General features: G+C 33.2%; 1 protein-coding gene across 5 annotated transcripts in view; it reads left to right on the forward strand.

The window, feature by feature from the left end:
- TLL1 (tolloid like 1) overlaps positions 1–21,661 on the forward strand; it is a 203,636-nt gene that overhangs the window by 119,258 nt on the left and 62,717 nt on the right. For all 5 annotated transcript variants that reach the window (XM_026485645.4, XM_048212228.2, XM_044379240.3 and 2 more), the window contains 2 exons: positions 1,550–1,674; positions 11,548–11,663. In XM_026485645.4, the coding sequence (XP_026341430.3) occupies positions 1,550–1,674; positions 11,548–11,663 (241 nt within the window). The remainder of the gene's footprint in view (positions 1–1,549; positions 1,675–11,547; positions 11,664–21,661) is intronic.

The raw sequence follows: 21,661 nt of genomic DNA on the forward strand, positions 1-21,661 counted from the left end.
CAGGTTTTATCTAAAGATCACTACCCTTATGTAGGAGCCGGAGAGGTTAGTCATAAAGCACTCATAGATCATGTCACTCCTCTGTTTACCATCTTCCAGCTAGTAACAGTTTTCCTCAGGCTAAAAGTCACATTCTCTGTGTTACACTCAAACACTTCAAGGATCCTCCTATCTCTGAGCAGTTCAATTTCCTGTTCTTTCTTTCTGGAATTCTCTACTACCATTTACTCACAGTGCCCTCACCCTCACTTCCTTCATGTTTGGCCAAAATGTCAATTTCCAAGTGAGTTCTTTGATCACTCTATTTAAAAGCTACCCCATCTTTGGATAATCAGTGTCCATCTTCACTTCTTTTTCTCCATAGCACTTGTCACTATCTCAGTACTCAGTCTTTTGTTTAATGTCTCTTGCCCTACATTAAAATGTGAGAATCATAGTGTTTCTTTTATTAATGGCTATAAATCCAGACCTACAACAGTGCTTAGGAAATATTTCCTAAAGGGAGGAATAAATAGAGATGGAATATTCTTTTAACCTGTAGTCTAAATACAATTTATTCATTAAAATTTTGGAAAGGAGTATCATGCCTTTCATTCTAATTTAAAAGATTTTTTTTACAATTGTATTTCTTAATTTCAAATATTTTTATAGAAAGCTTCTCTCTCTCTCTCTTTTTTTTTTTTTTTGAAATCCTCATCCTTTTTACCACTGGAATAGTTTCCCAGTCCATTTAACTTTTAAGTTCAGTTCTTCCTTGAGACTTGCAAGTGTTGATATTCATTGCAAAACATCTTTAGTCCATTATATTCAGAATTTTTAGTTTTGAAGATTAAGAAAGATGGTATTAAAACCTTGGGTGTCTCACAACTCGGTATCTCTAGCTTAGCATTGTTAGGGCTTTGCTATTGCTAGTTTTTTTCTTCTTAATTTTACCATGAACATTTTATTTTCTTTGTGTGTGTGTGTTTGTGTGTATCAAAAAACTATTTTGCTTTAAACTGTTCTTTTTAAAATTTGATACTCTGTTTTTTCTTGTTCTTTTAACATACTATAATACTTGGACATCTAAGAATACATAGATTAAATTAATAATTTAACTAAAAAATTACATGTATTTTGTTTGGCTTTTGCAATTTTAGTAACCTCAAAAATATGTGTTGTAGGTTGTCCTTAAAAAAATAGACTTCCATGAGGTGTAATTGTTTTACAACTTAATAATCCAAGAGGTTCTTAGATTTGCTTAAAAGCCTAAAACAAAAGCCATGGTATACTTGGTGGGGGACTATATAGAATTATAGATTTTTAAAATTATTTCTAAGTAAAAGTGAATTTCATCATTGACTTCATGCTAGGTATACAATTTAACACAACTTTTTTTTCCTACCTTGATAAGCATGTTTTGAAAGTCTGGCACACTATTTGAAGCTCAGCACTGATGTATTTTCCCTTTAACTGACATAAGTTTGAAAAAAGATAATCTTATACTTGTAAGGAATGTATGTGTCTTAATTTGGTGACTTATGTGTGGCTTGCTTCTGATTTTTTTCAGGGGGATGTTTCTGGATACTATTCTCCCCTCTCGTGATGATAATGGCATACGTCCTGCAATCGGTCAGCGAACCCGTTTAAGCAAAGGAGATATTGCACAGGCAAGAAAGCTGTATAGATGTCCAGGTATTGCACCATACAAAAACAGAACCATAATTATGCCTGATTGTGTTCTTCCAGATGAATAAGCCACAATTCACTGAACTGTTTACTTGTGTCTCTCCATGCTGGCAAGTGACGTATTCAGTTCAAAGTCAGTAATCATAAAATGAAATGAGAGAACGCTGGAACACCCATTGATATAATTAAAAACAAATTGCTAGAAATCAAATTTAAGCAGGGATAGTATGGTTTTTTTTTTCCTTTTAACTTAAGTAAAATAGCAAAAAGCACAATTGTTTGATGGTTGTTATTAAATAGTTGCAGGATTTCTTTTTTTTTTTTTAAAGATTTTATTTATTTATTTATTTGACAGAGAGACAGCCAGAGAGAGAGGGAACACAAGCAGGTGGAGTGGGAGAGGGAACACAAGCAGGCAGAGTGGGAGAGGAAGAAGCAGGCTCACAGTGGAGGAGCCTGATGTGGGACTCGATCCCATAATGCTGGGATCACGCCCTGAGCCGAAGGCAGACGCTTAACCCCTGTGCCACCCAGGCGCCCCAGTTGCAGGATTTCTTGTCAAATGTTGAGTTTTCTTGCCAAGATAGAAAAAATATCCTTTATTTCAACTTCAGAGTTGAGGACTGAATGATCTTTTTCTTGCAAGTACCACCATTAATGATATATAAATTAAAATTTTATTAGTTGGGATTTATAACTTTGTTGCAAAAAAGGAGTTCTAACCATGTTGCTCGTGAGTTACCGTATGTTTTGCTACTGGATAAAGTTATGAAAAAGATATTAAGGAAGTTCTTAATAAGTGACTTATTGGTCCAAAAAAGAAAAAAGAGTCTGCTTTCAAATTGGAAATGCTGCACATTCTATTCACCTCCTGCATAGCCAAATCCTTTGACATAGCACATATCAAAGAAATAGGTTTAACTTTGGTTAGCACAGCTTTTCCCCAAATTTTTGTTCATCTATGTATGTAAATTACATGTGTATGTGTGGTATTTATTATTTTAAATCTAAATTTCCACAGGAGAGATGTATTTGTAAGTAAATGGCACCACTATTGACAAAAGAAATGAGTGATTCTTGGATAGTTTCTGGCAGTATTAGGTATATGATATTTTTAACTTTGAAAGTAGGTGATTTGGGGGAAGATTGTGTGATTAATAGCAACTAAGTAAATAGTTTACATAGAAAGCCATTTTGTTTGTCTCTCTAAATACATGTGTGTATGTATGTGTATATATATGTATATATATATGTCATATATATATATATCACTTAAAAAACATACTGGAGATGCATTTACAACACTGAATTGTAGGAAAGTCAGTCAGTAGGAATCAGAAAAGTAATCGAACTTATGACATTATAGTTTTCAGCCTATAGCTCTTAAATATTTAAGTTATTAATGGGAATATACATATAGTTTTCACTTAGGGCTTACTTATGTAAATACATAAACAGGCTATTTTCTTATTTGAAATGTAGTAACAATGTATACATTGGTTTGTTAATACAGTAAAACCACGTTCATGAAGATACCATCATCAATGAGAAAGATATCTTGTGTTTTTAAAGCAGTATAAGAAAGTTGCTTATTTATTTGCATGATGAAACTAAGAGAGAGCTAAGACATATAAATATGTATTTAAAAGATAAAACTATGTAAAATTTTAGTTCACAGAATCTTTAAGAATGGCTTTTTTTTCTATCTTGGACTTTTTAATGCCCACCAAACAAGTCCCTCCCTTTCTCTCTTTTTTCTGTCTCTTGCTTTTTGTTTCTTTCTCTCTCTCCCTCTCAGCCAGCGTGTGTGTGTGTGTGTGTGTGTGTGTGTGTGTGTGTTTAAAGCCCTTAGCTTTGAGCCTTGAGCCTCGTATACAGTTACGAATTTAACGTTCTTCATTTCTTTACAATGAGAAGCACTAATGATATGGGTAGAAATATAGGGCAAATAAACTTAAGTTATCCCGATACAGTAGGTTTACCAGTGGCTCCAAGAACTTTAATGGAATACTGTGAAAGATTGATAACTGTACATAGAAGTGTAAAGAGATGACTCATTTGAGAACCATCTAGGAAGAGGATAGGGGTTTATAAAATGAGATCTGGTTGTGTCTTGGTCTTAATACAGAAAGGAGAGAGTTATAAAACTGCATAGTCCTTTGGAGTTTGTCTTATTGTTTTCTTTTGTTAGAAATTGCCGATGAATCGAGCCAATCAGAGTTATTTGGTTACACTACTCCAACTCTTTACTTCTTATCAGTTTACCCTCAAAGCTCTTTTGGATCTGCATTTTATAGAGGTATTCCTTTAGAGTTTAATCTTGAAAGGAACACCGACCTGGTTCACACTTAAATATTTAAGGTTGTAGCTTTTATGGTCTGTGATAAGTGGGGCCCTGAGTCCAAGAGGGCAGGTTTCTAATAGGCAGGTAATAGTAGGCAGACTGCAAATATTGTTGTCTTTCCATTAATAATATAGGAAATGCATTTTTATCTATCAGAAGATGAATAGCATTAAAATATATGCATTTTTAATTCCCTTAAAACAATATAAACTGCTATTTTTATGAGACTTTCTAGCTGGTAAACAACTTGTAATCAATTATTGTATTTATCTATTTATATATGCCAAATATATAAATTAGATTTGTATGGGAAACCTGAATTATTCATTGTACAGTCGGTGCATACTAATCATGAAAAAGCTCCATATAGAAATAAAGTTGTGTTTTTAAGGTGATGGAATGAAGTTAAGTTTCTTTAGTTTAGAATTATTTTCATTGCCATTTCTTGTTCTTTTAGAAGCAGGCAAGAAAGATCTCCTTATGTACTGTTAATATAAAGAAAGAATATGATCCTTTACAACCTTGGCACTCTTCTGACATAAAACCCCGTCATCCATTGCCAGACCACATCCCAGAAAGGAGAAGGAAGGGAAATAAAGGGAGAGCTGCCCAACCCTGGGATTGAATAGGTTTCTGGACAGTCCTTCCCAAAGGCCAGTCCTGCGTCCTTCCCACAGCATCCAGATCTTTCTAGCATTAAGGCATCTAAAAGGACACCGCTAATGCTACTTTACCTGCCTGCCATTATAACGCCTTGCATCCTACATACGGTCAGGATTCTCCCCCAAGCAAAGGCAGAGAAGAGGTCATCATTATGGTCTCCATCGTCCCTTCATGCCGGTAATTAGCAGTTTGCTTTTGAAGGAGATCTTCTCTAGGGTGTCCGAGTTGGAGTGGGTATTCTTCTGTTCGTAAATCGGTAATATGTACTATTGTTCTCTTTCTCTCCTTTCTTGTTTTTCTTGTGACTCTCATTTTCTAAATGTATTTTTTTCTATTTGATCTCATCTTAGGACTACTTTCCTTTTTGATTTCTAAACTGCTTCATTTAACTCTTCTCCTGGTACAGTCACTGGTCTTTATTCACATTTTCTCTTAAATTAGTTTTTCTGTAGTCCTATGACCTTTTCGCTTACCTAGTACTTCACCAACCATCAATCCTAATATTGTCCAGTAAATCTGCCCCCAATAAAAAGTCAAGTAACATAATAAAACTAAGGGAAATACAAAATAAAACGATACCTAAAAATAAAGGGCCTTCTGAAGATTAGAATCTTCTTTGTTACATAAAAGTGTATGTGTATTCACACATGAAGACAGGTGCTGTCTATATTCATAAATTTAAAAGTTTTCAGTGCTAGTACACATACAGTGTGTGTGTGCAGAATATCCCTGTCCAGGGATGCACATTTGTGTGGACATTTTAAGGATGGAAGGCCGGTTTCAGCATGCATGGAGTCTGAATACTAGAAACTTTACATTCCTTTCAACACTTGTTTCGCTCACTTTACCTTTAAAATTGAAATAAGGTTCTTTTCGTGACCTAAAGCATTAATCTCTTGGTTCCTGGTAAAATTTTCTGAGATTCCAGACAGAATATATTTTCTATATGTGTGTGTACGTATACAGTTCTTGGCTAAAATATTGCCCACATGCAAAAAAATAATTTAGCCATTTTTTCCCACATGTTCGTGGGCCCATTTATTCATTTCCCTGTAAACATTTCTAGTTCAATGGATGGTACCACACATAGATCATCGGTAGCCCAAGCCAGAACTATGCAGGGCATTCGCATCTCATTCCCTCCTTCCTTTCTCCTGCTGCCTTCTCGGAGTCTTGCATTTTGCAGTGAATCCCCTAGTCCAGGGAGGCTCATCTTTTGTCGGAATTGTTGAAATGCCTCCTAATTCGCCTCTTGCCTTTATTCTTATATCTCCTTAGTTCTCTAGCCATTCTGCTGTTAAGTGGCTTTTGAATATGATCTTACTCTGCTTATTTTGGGGATAAAGGCTAATCTCCTTTCCATTATGTCATTTCAAGATTTTTTTCTTGTCTCTTCCCTGAGCCTTTTCTCTAGCTATTACCCCTACAGCCTAGCTTTTCACCTCCACTTCATTTAGCTCCTGCCACCACCAAATGCTTGCCTCCTGCCTCTTCCTCCAGCCAGAATGCTCATAATGGCCTCCTGGCTAAATCCTAGCTCCTATGTAGGATTCAGCTCCTAAGCCACCTCCTACTTAAAGACTTCCTCATCTCCCAGAACTCCACCATGGTAAATGTCTCATTTGATCTTGGGTTTGTGTCTTACTCCTATAATCATCGGTTCATTTGGCATTTTCCACACTGGAGTATAAACTCTTGTGGGATTGGAGTTGGGTTTTCCCTCATGGCATTCTGAATCCGATGTAAATTAAGTGCTTAATAAATAGTAGCTGTATGAATGAGTGAGTCACATACAGCTGAAACAGGTGAAAGGCACCGTGCCAGATGTTATGGCCACAGGAAAGGAAGCACAGACTACACACACAGGAATAGCTGAGCCTCTGGGGCATTGCACAGACAGTATCACTTGGTTAGGAAGTAAATCTCATCCTTGAAGGACGCTGCAGCAGTTCTGCGAGAGACGCCTAACCTGAGCTGCACGCTGCGGGAGGAAGGCTCCTTGGACGCTTCATTTTAAAGGATGATTCGGATTTGGCTAGTATTTTAAAATATTTCAGTAATTAATCTCACATGATCTCTCAGATGATTTAGGATTCCTTTTAACATACCTTTATCTTTAAGTCATTTTACATTTTATTTTATATTTTTAAAACATTTTAAACCTATATTTTATTTATTATATTTAAAAGTTTAAGGAATATAAATATGTTAATTAGGTAGTATTAAGTTGATTAGATACAGTTTTATTTCTTCCCCTAATCTAGAATTTGTCAAGATCCTTTAGGAAGAGATTTATCTAATAGAAATTATTGTTCATTTCTATCTGTGTTTTCCTTAGCCTTAGTAAAATTACAAGTGTGCCCCTATAGAATATGGAGAAAGAAAAGTTCTCATTCTTTTGGTATTGGGTGGATATTGCAGACATTTGGTGAGGAGAGTAGCTGTAGATGGACTTGTAGACAGCTATAAACTTAATGAAATTAAAAGGTCAAGAGTTTGTAATAATTGCTCAACAAGACACAATCCAAGTAGCATCTATACAATTTAAACACAATTTTCTATTGTGGAAGAATGAAGGTATATGTGAATAACCTAATTCAGAAGTGAGATTGATCATACGATAAAGGACTTAGAAGTTTAACTGCTTTATTATTGTTATTTTTTATTTTGGCAAAAAATCACATAATATGACATCTACCGTCTTAGCAAATTTGTAAATGCACAGTACAGTACTGTTAGCTCTGTGCACATTGGTGTACAGCAGATTTCTAGAACTTCTTCATTTTGCATGACTAAAATTCTATGCCCACTGAGCGGCAGCTCTTCATTTCCCTCTTCCCCAGCCCCTGGCAACCAGCATTCCACTTTCCACTTCTATGAGTTTGACTCCTTTAGAAATCTCAAGTAAGTGGAATCATGCAGTATGTGTCTTTCTGCAACTGGCTTATCTCACTCAGCATCGTGTCCTCCAGGTTTATCTGGGTTGTAGCATATGCCAGATTTCCTTGTGTTTTAAGGCCGAATAATATTCTATTTTATGTATATATCACAGTCTCTTTATCCATTCATTCACTAATGAATGTTTAGGATGTTTCTGTTTCTTGACTGATATGAATAATGCTGCAATGAAAATGGGAGCACAAATATCTTTTCCAGATCCTGTTTCCAGTTCTTTTGAATAAATACTCAGAAGTGGAATTGTTAGGTCATTTGCGAATTATATTTATAATTTTTGAGGAAATCCCACACTGTTTTCCCTAGCGGCTGCACCATTTTATTCCTACCAACAGTGCACAAAGACTGCAATTTCTCCATTTCTTTGCCAACACTTCTTATTTTCTGTTTTTTGTTGTTTGTTTGTTTGTTGATAATGGACATCCTAACAGGTATCTCATTGTGGTTTTGATGAGCATTTCCCTGATGATTAGTGATGTAGAACATTTTTTTCATATACCTATTAGCCATTTGTGTGTCTTCTGTGCCCATTTTTAAATTGCGCTATTTTGTTTTTTGCTATTGATTTGTAGGTCCTTTATATATTCTGAATACTAACCCCTCATGAGATACATGATTTGCAAATATTATCTCCCATTCCGAAGATTCCCTTTCCCTCTGTTGATTGTTTCCTTTGCTGTACAAGAGCTTTTTTAGCTGATGTAAACCAAGCTGTCCATTTCTGCTTTATTTCCTGTGCTTTTGGTGTCATATCCAAGAAATCATTGCCAGGACTACTGTTAGAAAGTTTCTCACCTGTTTTCTTCTAGAAGTTTTACAGTTTTGTGTCTTCCATTTAAGTCTTCAATTCATTTTAGGTTGGTTTTTGTGTATGGTGTAAGATAACAGGCCAATATCATTCTGTGGTGTGTGTATTTCTAGTTTCTCCAACACCATTTGCTGGAGAGACTATGCTTTCCCCAGTGAGTAGTCTTGGCACCCTTGTTGAAGATCATCTGACCATATATACATGGTTTATTTTGGGACTCTCTCTTCTCTTCGCTTGGTCTACATGTCTGTCATATGTCAGTATCATACTGCTTTGAATACTGTAGTTTTGTAATATATTTTGAAGTCAGGAAGTGGGAGCCAGCTTCATTTTTTTTTTTTTTTAAAGAATGTGTTGTCTACTTTGGGTTTGAGGTTTTATGTGAATTTCAGGATTTTTTTTCTATTTGCAATGAATGCCACTGAGATTTTGATCGAAATTGTGTTCAATCTGTGGATTGCTTTGGGTAATATGGGTATCTTAACAATATTAAGTCTTCCAATCATGAACACAGCTCGTCATTCCACTGGTCTGTGTCATCTTTAATTTCTTTCAGCAATGTTTTGCATTTTTCAGTGTACAAGTCTTTTGCCTCATTGGTTAAGTTTATTGCCAAGTATTTTATTCTTTTTTGATGCTATTATGAATAGGATTGTTTTCTTAATTTCCTTTTGAATTTCTTGTTGCTGGTGTATAGAAATGCAACTGATTGTTTGTGTTGATTTTGTATCCTGCAACTTTGCTGAATTTGTTTATTAGTTCTAACAGTTTTATGTATGTGTGGAATGTTTATGGTTTTATACATGTAAGATGGTGTCATTGCCTACAGAGATAGAAGTTTAACTTCTGAATTATATTTAGTTTAAGAGTAATTTTTATTAGGGCAGTGATAATAATAACTGGCCACTGTATATTTCTTTACGTTTTTTTTCTCCTAAATACGACTAAGTTTCGTTGTTCAAAGACATATTCAAACACTTTAGACCACAATCTTCCTACCCGTGGAAGAGGTATCTAAGGATTAAAAAGAAGATTCAGGGCATAAATAACATTTGATTCCTACAAAGCAACTTTATTAAGTATATGTTAATAAGATGAGCATTTAACAAACAAAAACTGAAGCTGAAGCTTTTGAAACTTACTTGTATGACATAATTAGTAAGCGGTAATGCCATGATTAAAACTTGTGTTTTCTCATCCGCGACTTTGCTAAGTACGCGAAGCCTATGTATTTTAACTTTGCAGTGCCACTTTCTTCTTGCTGATTTTCTTTTAGTTCTTTTAATAATAAACTTTGCTTTGTATATCTGGGCATTATTCAACCTATGGCTGCAGAAAGTGCTGAAATATCTTTTGTAGTAGGGATCAGGTAGCCTGGGACAACCATACTTACTGAGGTAAATGCAAAAACGATTATAAGCATCATAAGCAAATGCTATATAATAGATGTACTTAATATTTGAATTAAATGCTGATTCTGTTTGTTTTTCATTTTATAGAGTTTTCCATTTTATCTTTATCAGAACAGTATTATTTGTGTACATCTGTGGATTAAATATACTTAATTGTTTTAATTCCACTTTAGTAAGTTTTTCATTGAAACATGCTCAACTCCCAAATGATTATATAGCATCTGCACTGATCCTACTTAGAAGCACATTGTCTGCATTAGTAAAATCTTAATACATTTTCATTTTTCTAAGGGTTCTTGTAATGTTACATTTACCAAGAGCCCTTAGATGATTCATGGACAATGCTGAATTATGTATGTTTGACCTTGAGCATTTTCATTTTGTTCTACAGTTGCTTTTATCTGCCTGTTCATCAGAATAAACACTGCTTACTTCTACTTGAAATGTATTTTGTTGTGCAAACTTAGTATCTGTGTTTTCAAATAAATATTTATATCGTATCACACTTTTTAAAGCTCCATTTTGTTTTCAAAGTCATCATCTTTCTTTCTTCATTTGACTTAAGATATGCAAAACCATTTATTATTTATGGAGGATTTGATGAGACCAGAGTTCACCTGCTGGTAGATATGACTCTGTAATATGGTAATATCTCAGTCTGATTTCAGTTTCCTTCAGAGGGAAAGAACTGTTTTGTTTGTTTGTTTTTAATTATTAAGTGAATGTTATAAAGATGACAGGCTTCAGTGGAAGGATTATTCTTGAATTCAGGATACTTAAAGCAGCCTAGGTTCATGTGGTACATGCTATGTCTTACAAAAGCAACAGGAAAACCCATTATAGATAGTTCTGACCACTCACCTTGGCTAAACCAATGAGCTAATTACCTTCTGTCTGTGTCTTTGCTGCAATGGCCCTGGAGATATCAATCACACAGATCTTGAGGCTGTGCAGCTGATAATTTGCTATTTTAGATGACTGATAATTACTTCCAAGAAATTAGACAGCCTTAGTAAGAGGAAAACACAATTGCTTTTCCAGTAATTTCTACTTGTGAGCAACAGAAATGAATGTCCACATCTTGTTAGGAAATTTTAATCTTCCCTTAGGTTTTTAACCTTTCAATTTTTCTCAGCTTATTTTGAGAAAAATTTTCATTGTGCGGGACATTTTGGTACCGCCTTTATTGACTGTATTCTAATTATTAAGATTTCTGTTTTTTGACTGTGATGTGGTATTCACAATGAAACTTAGCCTTGCTTTACACTGAAAAATATTAATTATGTTTCATGTGATTCCCTAGCCACATCAACCAGATACCCACTGGCCTGAATCTGAGAATGGGTGACGTACTAACTCTTTGGGAATGAATGAGAAAAGTCTCCATGAGGAAGAACTTTATGAATGCCAAATTATTTATCTCATAGTCTTGTTTTATGGTTAGCCCTAATGATACCATTAAGTATGTTAAAATCCTAGTGATAGAGACATAAGGTGAATTTACTTGGAAAGGAAAAGTCTTTTATAGAACACTAATATATTTTTTTCATTTAACAGCAAAAGACTCAGGGCTTTATTTATGCTGTCAATATCTTTCATAAAAATTAAAGAATGATCTTAACTTTTTAAGGAAATATGGAAAACTTATCTCTTTAAAATATCAAATATATGTATCTTTTTTTTTTTTTTCCTTTTAGCATGTGGAGAAACCCTACAAGAATCCAATGGCAACCTTTCCTCTCCAGGATTTCCAAATGGCTACCCTTCTTATACACACTGCATCTGGAGAGTTTCGGTGACCCCAGGGGAGAAGGTAGTTTATATCATCGAGAGTTCTCTTTTAGTGTTATATAAATACAAAGTTTCATCTTCTTTTAAATATATTTTTTAAAATTTTTTATTCTTATTTGATTCTTCAAATATGGGACTAAAAAACTCAGAAAATTTATATTGAAAATTGCTCAAACTCTGGGAATTTTTTGAAAAATGTAATTTAAATAGAAATAGTAAATGCTCCAAAAGGGTTGAAATAATGCAGATTATGTTCTCAGGCATAATGAAATTAAGTTAAAAATAAGTGTCACATAGATAACCAGAAAAATCCCACATATTTCAGTTAAGAAATATACATAAAATATCCAGTTTAGGTAAGAAGAAATTACAGTGAAGATTAGAAATTATTTCCGGCTATAACAAAGAAACTGAATAGCAAGCCTGTAAGATGCAATGAGAGCAACACTTAGAAGGAAATTCAGAACTTAAATGCTCACATGAGCAAATAAAAAATGCCCTAAACTAATGAGTTAGACATTCTTATTGAGTGGCTATTAAAGGTGTAGTAAAATAAATGGAAAGGTACATAATAGAAGAAGTAATAAATAAAAGATAAATTAAGGAGATCAAAATAACATGGGACGAAGTATGAACAAAGTTGGTACTTAGAAAAAACTTAGAAATATGGGAAAATGGAGGTAAATAGATCAAGAAAGAAAAAGAATAACAGGAAAAGCACAATTATCTAATAACCATAGACGCTCTAGACATGAAAATGAGAATAAAATAATATTGTCAACATTATGCCAGTAACTTAAAAAAATGTAGATGAGATGGGAAAATTCCTACAAAATATTACTGAATTCTTACTCAAGAAGAAGAAGAAGAAGAAGAAGAAAACTTGATTACTCCTATAACCACTAAAGAAAATGAACTACTGTTTAATTGAATTATTAGATAGTTTTCAGCAATGAAAATCCAAGCTCAGAAGGCTTAATTAGTGAGTTCTAGCCAAGAGTCAAATAAGAAATAAGTATTATCTTATGTCAACTCTTCCAGGGAATAAAAAGATCCACTCTTTTATTTATATGGCTAGCAAAACCTTGATATCAATCCTGTAAAGGACAGTGTAAAAAAGGAAAAGTATAACCCAAGCTAACACTTGAATATGGAATATAAAATCCACAAACCAAATCAAAGTATATGCATATTCATACACATGTGTAGACACAAACACTCTTAGAGGTATAACTCAATTAAATCAGGAAAAATTATCTATTACTGATTTAATTACAACAAACCCTGAACAAACTGGGAATAGGTACCTTCTTAATCTTAGAAAGAAAATCGCCAAAAATTATTGCAAATATCATTCTTGGAAAAATTCTGAAAGTATTTCTTTCTACCACACCACTTTCTTTTTGGTGGAAGTCATGGCATATTAAGGCAAGAAAATGGAATTAAATATAATAAGGATTGAAAAGGAGGAATATTTAGTTTGTTGGTTAAAGATTTTAAAATTATTAAGAAAGAAAATGAATGAATCTGTTAACTTTTGGATTCTGTCTTGAATGCTAACCTTTAAAGTCTTTGGTGAGAATGCAACTGAGGTTAAAGAAAGTTTAATATTCCTGATAATTGAATGTTGTTAAGAGAATCATGGATGTGGAGCTGTCCGGGGTGTTACAGTACTCAACATGAAAACTGAATGAAACATTTGTGTAACATGAATAGTTTTTAAACATAAAAAGGTACAAGTGACTTGGAATACATGAATGCATACATAATTCTTTATACAGTCATTCTTAATTAAGAATTAAAAGTCTATGTCGTAACATAGTTATAGGTGTTGATCAATTTCTGTATTGATTTTTGAATAAGCTTATGAGATTATTTTATGAAAGTCATTCTTAAAAAGGTACTGAAGAGCAAAATATAAAAGCTGATAACTGGGTGGTGTATGGAATTGTTGAATAACTATAACCTACACCTAAAATTAATATAATACTGTATGCTAAGTGGAATTAAAAAAAACTTAAAAAAAATATAAAAGCTGATAAAAACCATACATGATTTTGAAGTTAAAATTATAAAATATGAAGAGTTTTGAACAAGATTAATAAAGTTAAATCCATTCATAACAGCAAGATAATATAGGGAAAAAAATTTCCTCCTATCCATTTGCAGTATCCACACCATCAGTATTCAAAGTTAATTCACTTTTCTTGTATGAATGATTACCAATAAAACTGTATTTTCCAAAATGTTACAAATAGGAAGAAATCAACACATCTATCATCTTTTTAAATTACTTTTCTTTATGGATGAAGATGAGCAAATAAAGTGAATTAAGTGGTCAACGAACAACACTAACTCATTTTTCATTCTTGTGTTTTTATTAGTTTCTTTTTGTTTTAAGTTTGAGTTTATTGTGCTGTTCTTTAGTTGGCAGTTTAACTCACTAATTTTAATACAAAAAGCTATAAATTTCCTTCTAGGAACTACTTTTTCTGAATTTTACCAACCTGACGTACAGTATTTTTGCTATTTTTCAATTTTCATTATCTTCTTTGTCTCTTATTATTTCTTCTCAATCAACATATTTTTTGGTAACATATATTTTCTTATTTGCAAACATACATTTTTTCCCCAACCATCCCTTTCTTGTTAATTTCTCCTTTAGTCACTTCTGGTGAGAGACTGTACTCTGTAAGATGTCAGTCTTTGAAATATTTTGAGGCTGGCAGTATGACCTTGCAAGGGACCAGTCTTCATAAAGAATAATCATTGCTTTAAAGCTGGGGCACCTGGGTGGCTCAGTCAGTTAAAAGTCCGACTTGATTTTGGCTCAAGTCATGATCTCACATCTTGAGATTGAGCTCCACGTCCTGCTCCATGCTGGGTGTGGAACCTGCTTAGAATTCTCTCTCTTTCCCTCTCCCTCTGCCCCTGCCTCCACTCTCTAAATAAACAAACAAACAAACAAACAAACAAATAAATAAATAAATCAAATCTTAAAAAGGAAAACAAAATGTGTTTTGTGCAGTAGCTGGGTGCAAAGCTCTCTATGCATTAGTCTTTTTAATTTTGGAGTGTATATTTTCTCTATTGTTTTTTACTTTGTCAAATAGAAAGGTATATTAATATTTGTCACTATTTGGTGGATTTATTAATTTCTCTTTATTTTAAAGATTTTATTTTAAAAATATTTTATTTTTTAATTTTATTTTATTTTAAAAATAAATATTATATTTATATTTATGTATATTTAAAATGTTTTTATTCTATATTATTATATACATATTATGTTTAGAATATAACATCTTTCTGATGGTTAAACTGTTATTGTATACTGTATTTCTTTATTTCTAGTCATGATTTAGGTACTCTATTTTTTCTGATATTAAGAAAACTACACATTCTTTTGAATATTCTTGCCTGGTTATATCTTCATCTTGCTTTATACATTTAGTTGTTCTGTGGTCTTGTGTCCCAGGTGTGTCCCTTATAGACAGCAAATAGTTTGGTTTTATTTTTTATTTAATTCATGGTGGTTAGTTTGTCTTTCGTGTTTATTACAGTTACATTTTTTTGTGATTTCTGATGTATTATTTTTCTTGTTTGCATTCTCTATGTCCCACTTTGTTTCTTTTGTTTTACTATTTTGCCTTTTTATGTATTGAATTTATGGGTTTTTTTCCTCATTTCACTTATTTTCTGTCTATTGGTTTGGAAGTTTTAAATGTATATTCTATTATTTGGTACCCTTTTTCTACCGGCCTTCTTAATGAAGTCATATGTAAGTGGTGTCCTTACCCTTCTCCCAAACTATAAAAAGATGCCAAAAAACAAAAAAGGTTACTTGTTATCTTCATTTTATATGCTATTATTTAGTATTTCTCTTCAAGTTTGTTTCATCTGGACAAAAATGAGATATTACTATTGTTTTTTGCACTTAACATTTGTTAAGCTATACACAGATATTTACCAATTTTTTTTTTACTATGGTAAAAAACATGTAAAATTTACTGTCTTAACCATTTTTAAGTGTACAGTTCAATAGTGTTAAGTACATTCACATTGTTGTGAGGCAGATCTCCAGAACTTTTCCATTTTGCAAAACTGAGACTCCATACCCATTCATGTCCATTTTCCCTACCCCTTGGCCCCTGGGAACCACCATTCTACTTTCTGTTTCTATGAATTTTATTACTTTCCATACCTCTCCTAGGTTGGAGCATACAGCATTTGTTTTCTCGTGACTGGCTTCTTTCATTTAGCATAATGGTCTCAAGGTTTAAATCATGTTTTAACATGTGACAGGATTTTCTTCCTTTTTAAGGCTGAATGATATTCCACTGTATGTGTAGACCACCACATTTGTTTATCCATTCACCCATTGATAGACATTGATAGAGTTGCTTCCACCTTTTAGCTATTGTGACTAGTGCTACTACGAGCATAAGTATGCACATATCTCTTCAAGACAGTCCTTTCAATATGTGGATGCATACCCTGAAATGGGATTGCTGGATAATTTGGTAGTTCTGGGTTTAATTTTTTGAAGAACTTCCATATTGTTTTCCATAGAGATTTCACCATTTCGCAATCCCACCAGCAATGTAGAAGGGCTTCAAATTCTCCACATCTTCACAAATATATAGTATTTTGGTTTTTTTTGATATTTGACATCCTAATGGGTGAGAGGTGATATCTCATTGTGGATTTGATTTGCATTTCTCTGATGATTAGTGATGTCGACCATCTTTTCATATGCTTCTTGGCCACTTGTATATCATTTTTGAGAAATGTATCTTCAAGTGTCTTGCCCATTTTTTAGTTGGATAATTTTATTTTTTCTTGTGGAATTATAGGAGTTCATTACATAGTTTGGCTATTAACCCCTTATGAGATATATAATTTACAAATACTTTCTTCTTTTCTGTAGTTGCCTTTTTACTCTGTTGATTGCTTTGCAAAAGCTTTTTAGTTTGATGTAGTACCACTTAACTGTTTTTGCTTTTTTTTTTTTTTTTTTTTGGCCTGTGCTTTTGTGCCATATCTGAGAAATCATTGCCAGTTCCAATATCATGAAGCTTTTCCTCTATGCTTTCTTCTAGTTGTATAGTTTTGGGTTTTACATTTAGGTCTTTAAATCTTTGTTGAATTAATTTTTGTGTAGGGCTTAAGGTAAAGGACTGACTCCATTCTCTTGTACGTGGGTCTCCATTCCCAACAGCATTTGTCTGAAGATTCACCAAATATTTTTATTCATTATTTCTTCTCATATCTCAGACTTCTATTAAGGCTCATTTTGTCCTGCCTATAGTTAATCCTTAAGCTATTTTTTTAATTAGCATATTTTGCTAGTACTGTTCCTGTCTGAAAATGTGGATTTTTTTTTTTACTTGAATTCATGATAATGGAATTTCACTGAATATAATTGGCTATATACTTAACTTTGTTAATCAAAACTTGAAGAAATACTTTCATTTGAAATATTTCTTAATGTAGAATCCTGGAAATTGAAAATATCAAAAGTGATTTAATGAGCACTAAAAATTGAATAAGTTATAACCATATAAAATAAGTTTATAGAAGTTATTATAAAATGATGCTGCTGGCAGAGGATTTCTCAAGGCAGTTTTTTCAAATTCTAAAATCTCAGATTTCTCCCATGTAATAAAGTGTATTACAAGTGCATTGCATAACAATGTGTAGTCTCTTCATTTTTTTTTCTCTCTCTTCATTTATTTTACTAAACTCATAAAATTCTGATAGGCATACCTTACATAACACAAGTGAAAAAATTATCAAGTGCCTTACATATGGATATAAACACATGGATGTTACATAAATTTAATCAAATGAGAGCAAGTTATAAATTTATAAATTTGAAAGTGTTTTGGTTCAGTATTATGAGGGTATTTGAATATTATAAAATATGTTACTTTGTCAAATAATAGTATCAAAATGAAGAAAAGCTGTCTAAAATTTCGTAAATACTAGTAACACTAGATTCAGTATGTATATTTAATGATAACCTGATGGATTAGGACTAGGAGGACTTTTTTTCAATTTCAATTTTTTTCAATAAGGGACTTATATTTATTATCTACTATGGCAGGCACTGCATTAAACTGCTCACACTCCATTAAGTTTAGTATTATAATTATCTCTGTTTTATATATGAAGAAATTGAACTTAAGAAAGGATTGAGGAAACTGCCTAGTACCACACAGCTTGCATTTGGCAGAACTAATCATTAAATTTTTCTTTAGTTATAGAGAATATGTTTTCTCTTCTCAAAAATTCAGAAGAATGAACTAAAAAATGACACTTAAGCTGATCAAATAAAAACAAATATTAAGATATATTGGGTTTTTAGAAAACTGAAGACTTTATTGTGGAACTAAAACACAATAACATATCATGTAGGGGATGTAACATATCATATGCCAGGATGTATTATAAATTATCAGTTTTTCCCAAATTAATGTATAGTTTTAAAGGAATGCCAATAAATTTCCAATAGATTTTTGTTTTATACCCAGACCCAGTTTTTCCAGAGGTTATTTATAAAATAACAAGAGTCAGAAAAACCAAGGCAAATTAGAAAAAAATTGATGAAGGAAAGTGGATTGCACCGTAAGATAGCAGAAAGATGTTAAGCTGCTTCAGTAATTCATGTTCATATTCTGTGGTATGTGTTATAGGCTTCTGAATCAATGGGACAAACTAAAAAGACCAGAATTATGCCTGAGGGCTTAAAGACTTTTGTCATATATTTGTTTATAAAGATGATCTTTCTTTCTTTCTTTCTTGAGAGAGAGATGAGTGGGGGAGGGCAGGGGAGAGGGAGAGAGAGAGAATCTCAAGAAGACTCCATGGCCAGCACAGAGCCCACTGTGGGGTTCGATCTCAGGACCCTAAAATCATGACCTGAGCTGAAATCAATAGTCAGATGCTTAATCTACTGAGCCATCCAGGCGCCTCTATAAAGATGATTTTTCAGATAAATTGGGGAAAGGATTTTCAATAAATAATAAATCATTTTTATGTATTTGCACAAAAATTAAAGTTTTACTTCGTATTTTTCTGAGGAAAACAAGTGATTTGGTTTTTGTTTTCTGGAAAGGATGTGTTGGGTACCTAAATCAAAAATAACAAAATGCAAAACAATTTATTAAAATAATTACATTAAAAAATTTCTTTTTATCAATACAAAGTCACAAATAAAAATCAAAATGAGAGAACATTGGTTTTATGCATACAGAAGGAGCTATTTTAAATTAATAAGTAAAGATTAACACCCCATTCACAAATGACTGAGAAAGCAAAACATTTATTGAAGTATCAGTACAAAGAGGTATTTAATTAGTATAGAAATTGTTTACTTTCAGTCTTTATCGAAGAAATGCTTTTTGAATCAACAATGATGTGTTATATTTTACCCACAAAGATGGAATAGAATGATAATATCAAATGATAGTAAGGATACAGAGCTTCTGAAAATAATAGTGGAAATATCATTTCTGAAGGACTTTGGTAATCTTCATCATATTTTGAAAAATGTGCCTGCACTTTAGCCCAGAGATTTATTCTAGAGAAATTATTTGAGTCTGTGCAGAGGTAGTTATGTATAATAATGAAAAATTGGAAACAAATTAAATTTAGAAAACCAAAAGTAACATTGATTTGAGAAAATGTTTTCAATATATTGGGAAATTTAATAAGCAGGTTAAAAATCATAGGCATGAAAAGACCTAATTTTTAAATTACGTATGTTAGAGACAGAATTATGGAAGAATAAATACTAAAACAATGCTTATTTCTCCCTGGTGGGTTTATGGGTAGGTTTTATTTCTTCTTCCTTTAATTTTCTACAATAAGCATGTATTATTTTATATAGGAAGAATAGTCTTTTGAAAAAGTAAGTTTATTATTTTACAACAGTGTAAATGTACTTATCACCATAAAACTGTACCCTTAAAAGGGATTAAAAGGGTAAGTTTTATATGTATATTTATTTTACCACAATAAAAAAGAAAGAAGATTGCCAATTTACATGTATGTCTTTTTGGAGTTGAACTTCCCAAGGTAAAAACAGAGTCCTGTCCAATGTAAGACTGTCGATGTTGTGCACGCTGGTAACAGTCCAGAATGTGCAGCCGAGAATGTAGCTCTGAGCTGATAGAATTATGCACTATTGATTCTTTCATCTCTCAGAACTGATTGACCTTTTAACAAGGGTAGGTTGCTTTTGTCTTGAATAGAGTTAATATTTTTTTTCTTTTCCTGTATAACCCAATTAAGAGCTATCATTTAACTGCTTTCATTTTGCAAAAACTTCTTTTTAATCACTCATCTATGCTTTACACATATGGGGTCAATTCACAATATAGTGTTTCTATTGCCAAAGGCACCTCTTAAATTTAGCAATTAGTATGTAGATAAATCTTTGAGTCCATTTAAAAAAATGTATCTGCTGGTGTGTGAAAGAAATCTTTGCTATCAAGAACTTATAAACGTAGAGCAAGAGCAAGGTCCAGTAATATAATAGCCAAACTCTGAAAAATCACTGAAGAAAGTGAGATGGAATTGCTGAGATAGGAGAACTCAGATCTTGTTGGGAGATGTAGGCCTTTGATAAAGACTTTGAAAGGTGTGAAGAGATTCCAGAAACAGGGAAGGAGAGAGTGGTATCCCAGGAAGAATTACATAGGCTTGGACTAAAGGAGTGCTGGAATTGGGGGTACTTTTCCAGGGCACACCAGCAAGAAGTCAGGGATGGGTAGGATGAAGATTCTGTTTGAGGTAGTGCAAGATGAGGCAGCAGAGGTGGGTTATGACCCTAGAGTCATGATGCCCAGGATTAGAAATTTACAGTGAGTTGTGTGTGAAGCCACTGGTGCTCAACTTTCATGGGATAAAAGTGGTCATTTAGGATAAGATAAATTGGAGATGAGTGAAACTGAAAACCAAAGTACAGTTTGTGAGGGGCGCCTGGGTGGCTCAGTTGGCTCAGCGTCTGCCTTTGGCTCAGGTCATGATCCCAGGATCCTGGGATTGAGAGCCATATCTGGCTCAATGCTCAATGGGGAGCCTACTTTTCCCTCTGCCTGCTGCTCCCCCGGCTTGTGCTCTCTCTCTCTGACAAATAAGTAAATACAAATTTAAAAAAATAATAACAAAGTACAACTTGTGAAACTATTGCAGTTAATTCAAAGAAGTATGGAGAGCATGGTCAGTGAAAACAGAAGGAGAACATTATTAGGGGAACTGCAGAAGTTGAAATTGATTAGGTATAGGGGTGGAGTGGGGATTAAGGAAAAGAAGTATGAAAAATGTTCCTGTGAGCAGTTGGTGATGACACACCAAAATTTCAAAATCCAGGTGTCATCATGTAATTTTAAGCAGAGAAATTACTTTTATAGCATAATCCAATTCCTGTTTTTCACTTGTCATATAATAAATCCCTGATGGAATTAGAGATCTACCTGAGTCATACAGCTAGTCTGTTGTAAGGCAGGTACTTGAACCAAGGCCCCAGGTTCTCCTTCTATTCTTTAGATTTTAGAGTAAGAATCCCTTACTTTTTAACATGTTGATTTTCTGGTGAAACCTGAAAATTAGGCTGATGTTTTTATGTTCCCAGCATAGTTGGATTAAGTAAATTGGGCTAATACTTTTATTTTTTCATAACTGTCTTCAGGATTTATATTGTGAGGGATGCCTGAATATATACCTTGAAAACAGTAATACATGAGAATCTTAACAATGCTTTCAGATTACCTTGGTGGTTTTCTAACATTATCCAATTAAATCCTTCTGATTTAACTCTGCTGAGATCACTTGATATTATGGCCTCCAGGGGTTGACAGTATGGAAATATGTTCCAACTAAGAAAGTTTAAGTAAGCAAGCAAACCGAGAAGCTAGAACTTAAACCCAGGCTTTCTGATTCCCAATCATAAATAGCTTCTATTGCAGGAAAAGATGTAAATTTTTCCCTTTAGCAGGATACAATTCTGAGCGG

The sequence above is a fragment of the Ursus arctos genome, unplaced genomic scaffold (assembly GCF_023065955.2).
Source record: "Ursus arctos isolate Adak ecotype North America unplaced genomic scaffold, UrsArc2.0 scaffold_11, whole genome shotgun sequence".
NCBI lineage: Eukaryota > Metazoa > Chordata > Mammalia > Carnivora > Ursidae > Ursus > Ursus arctos.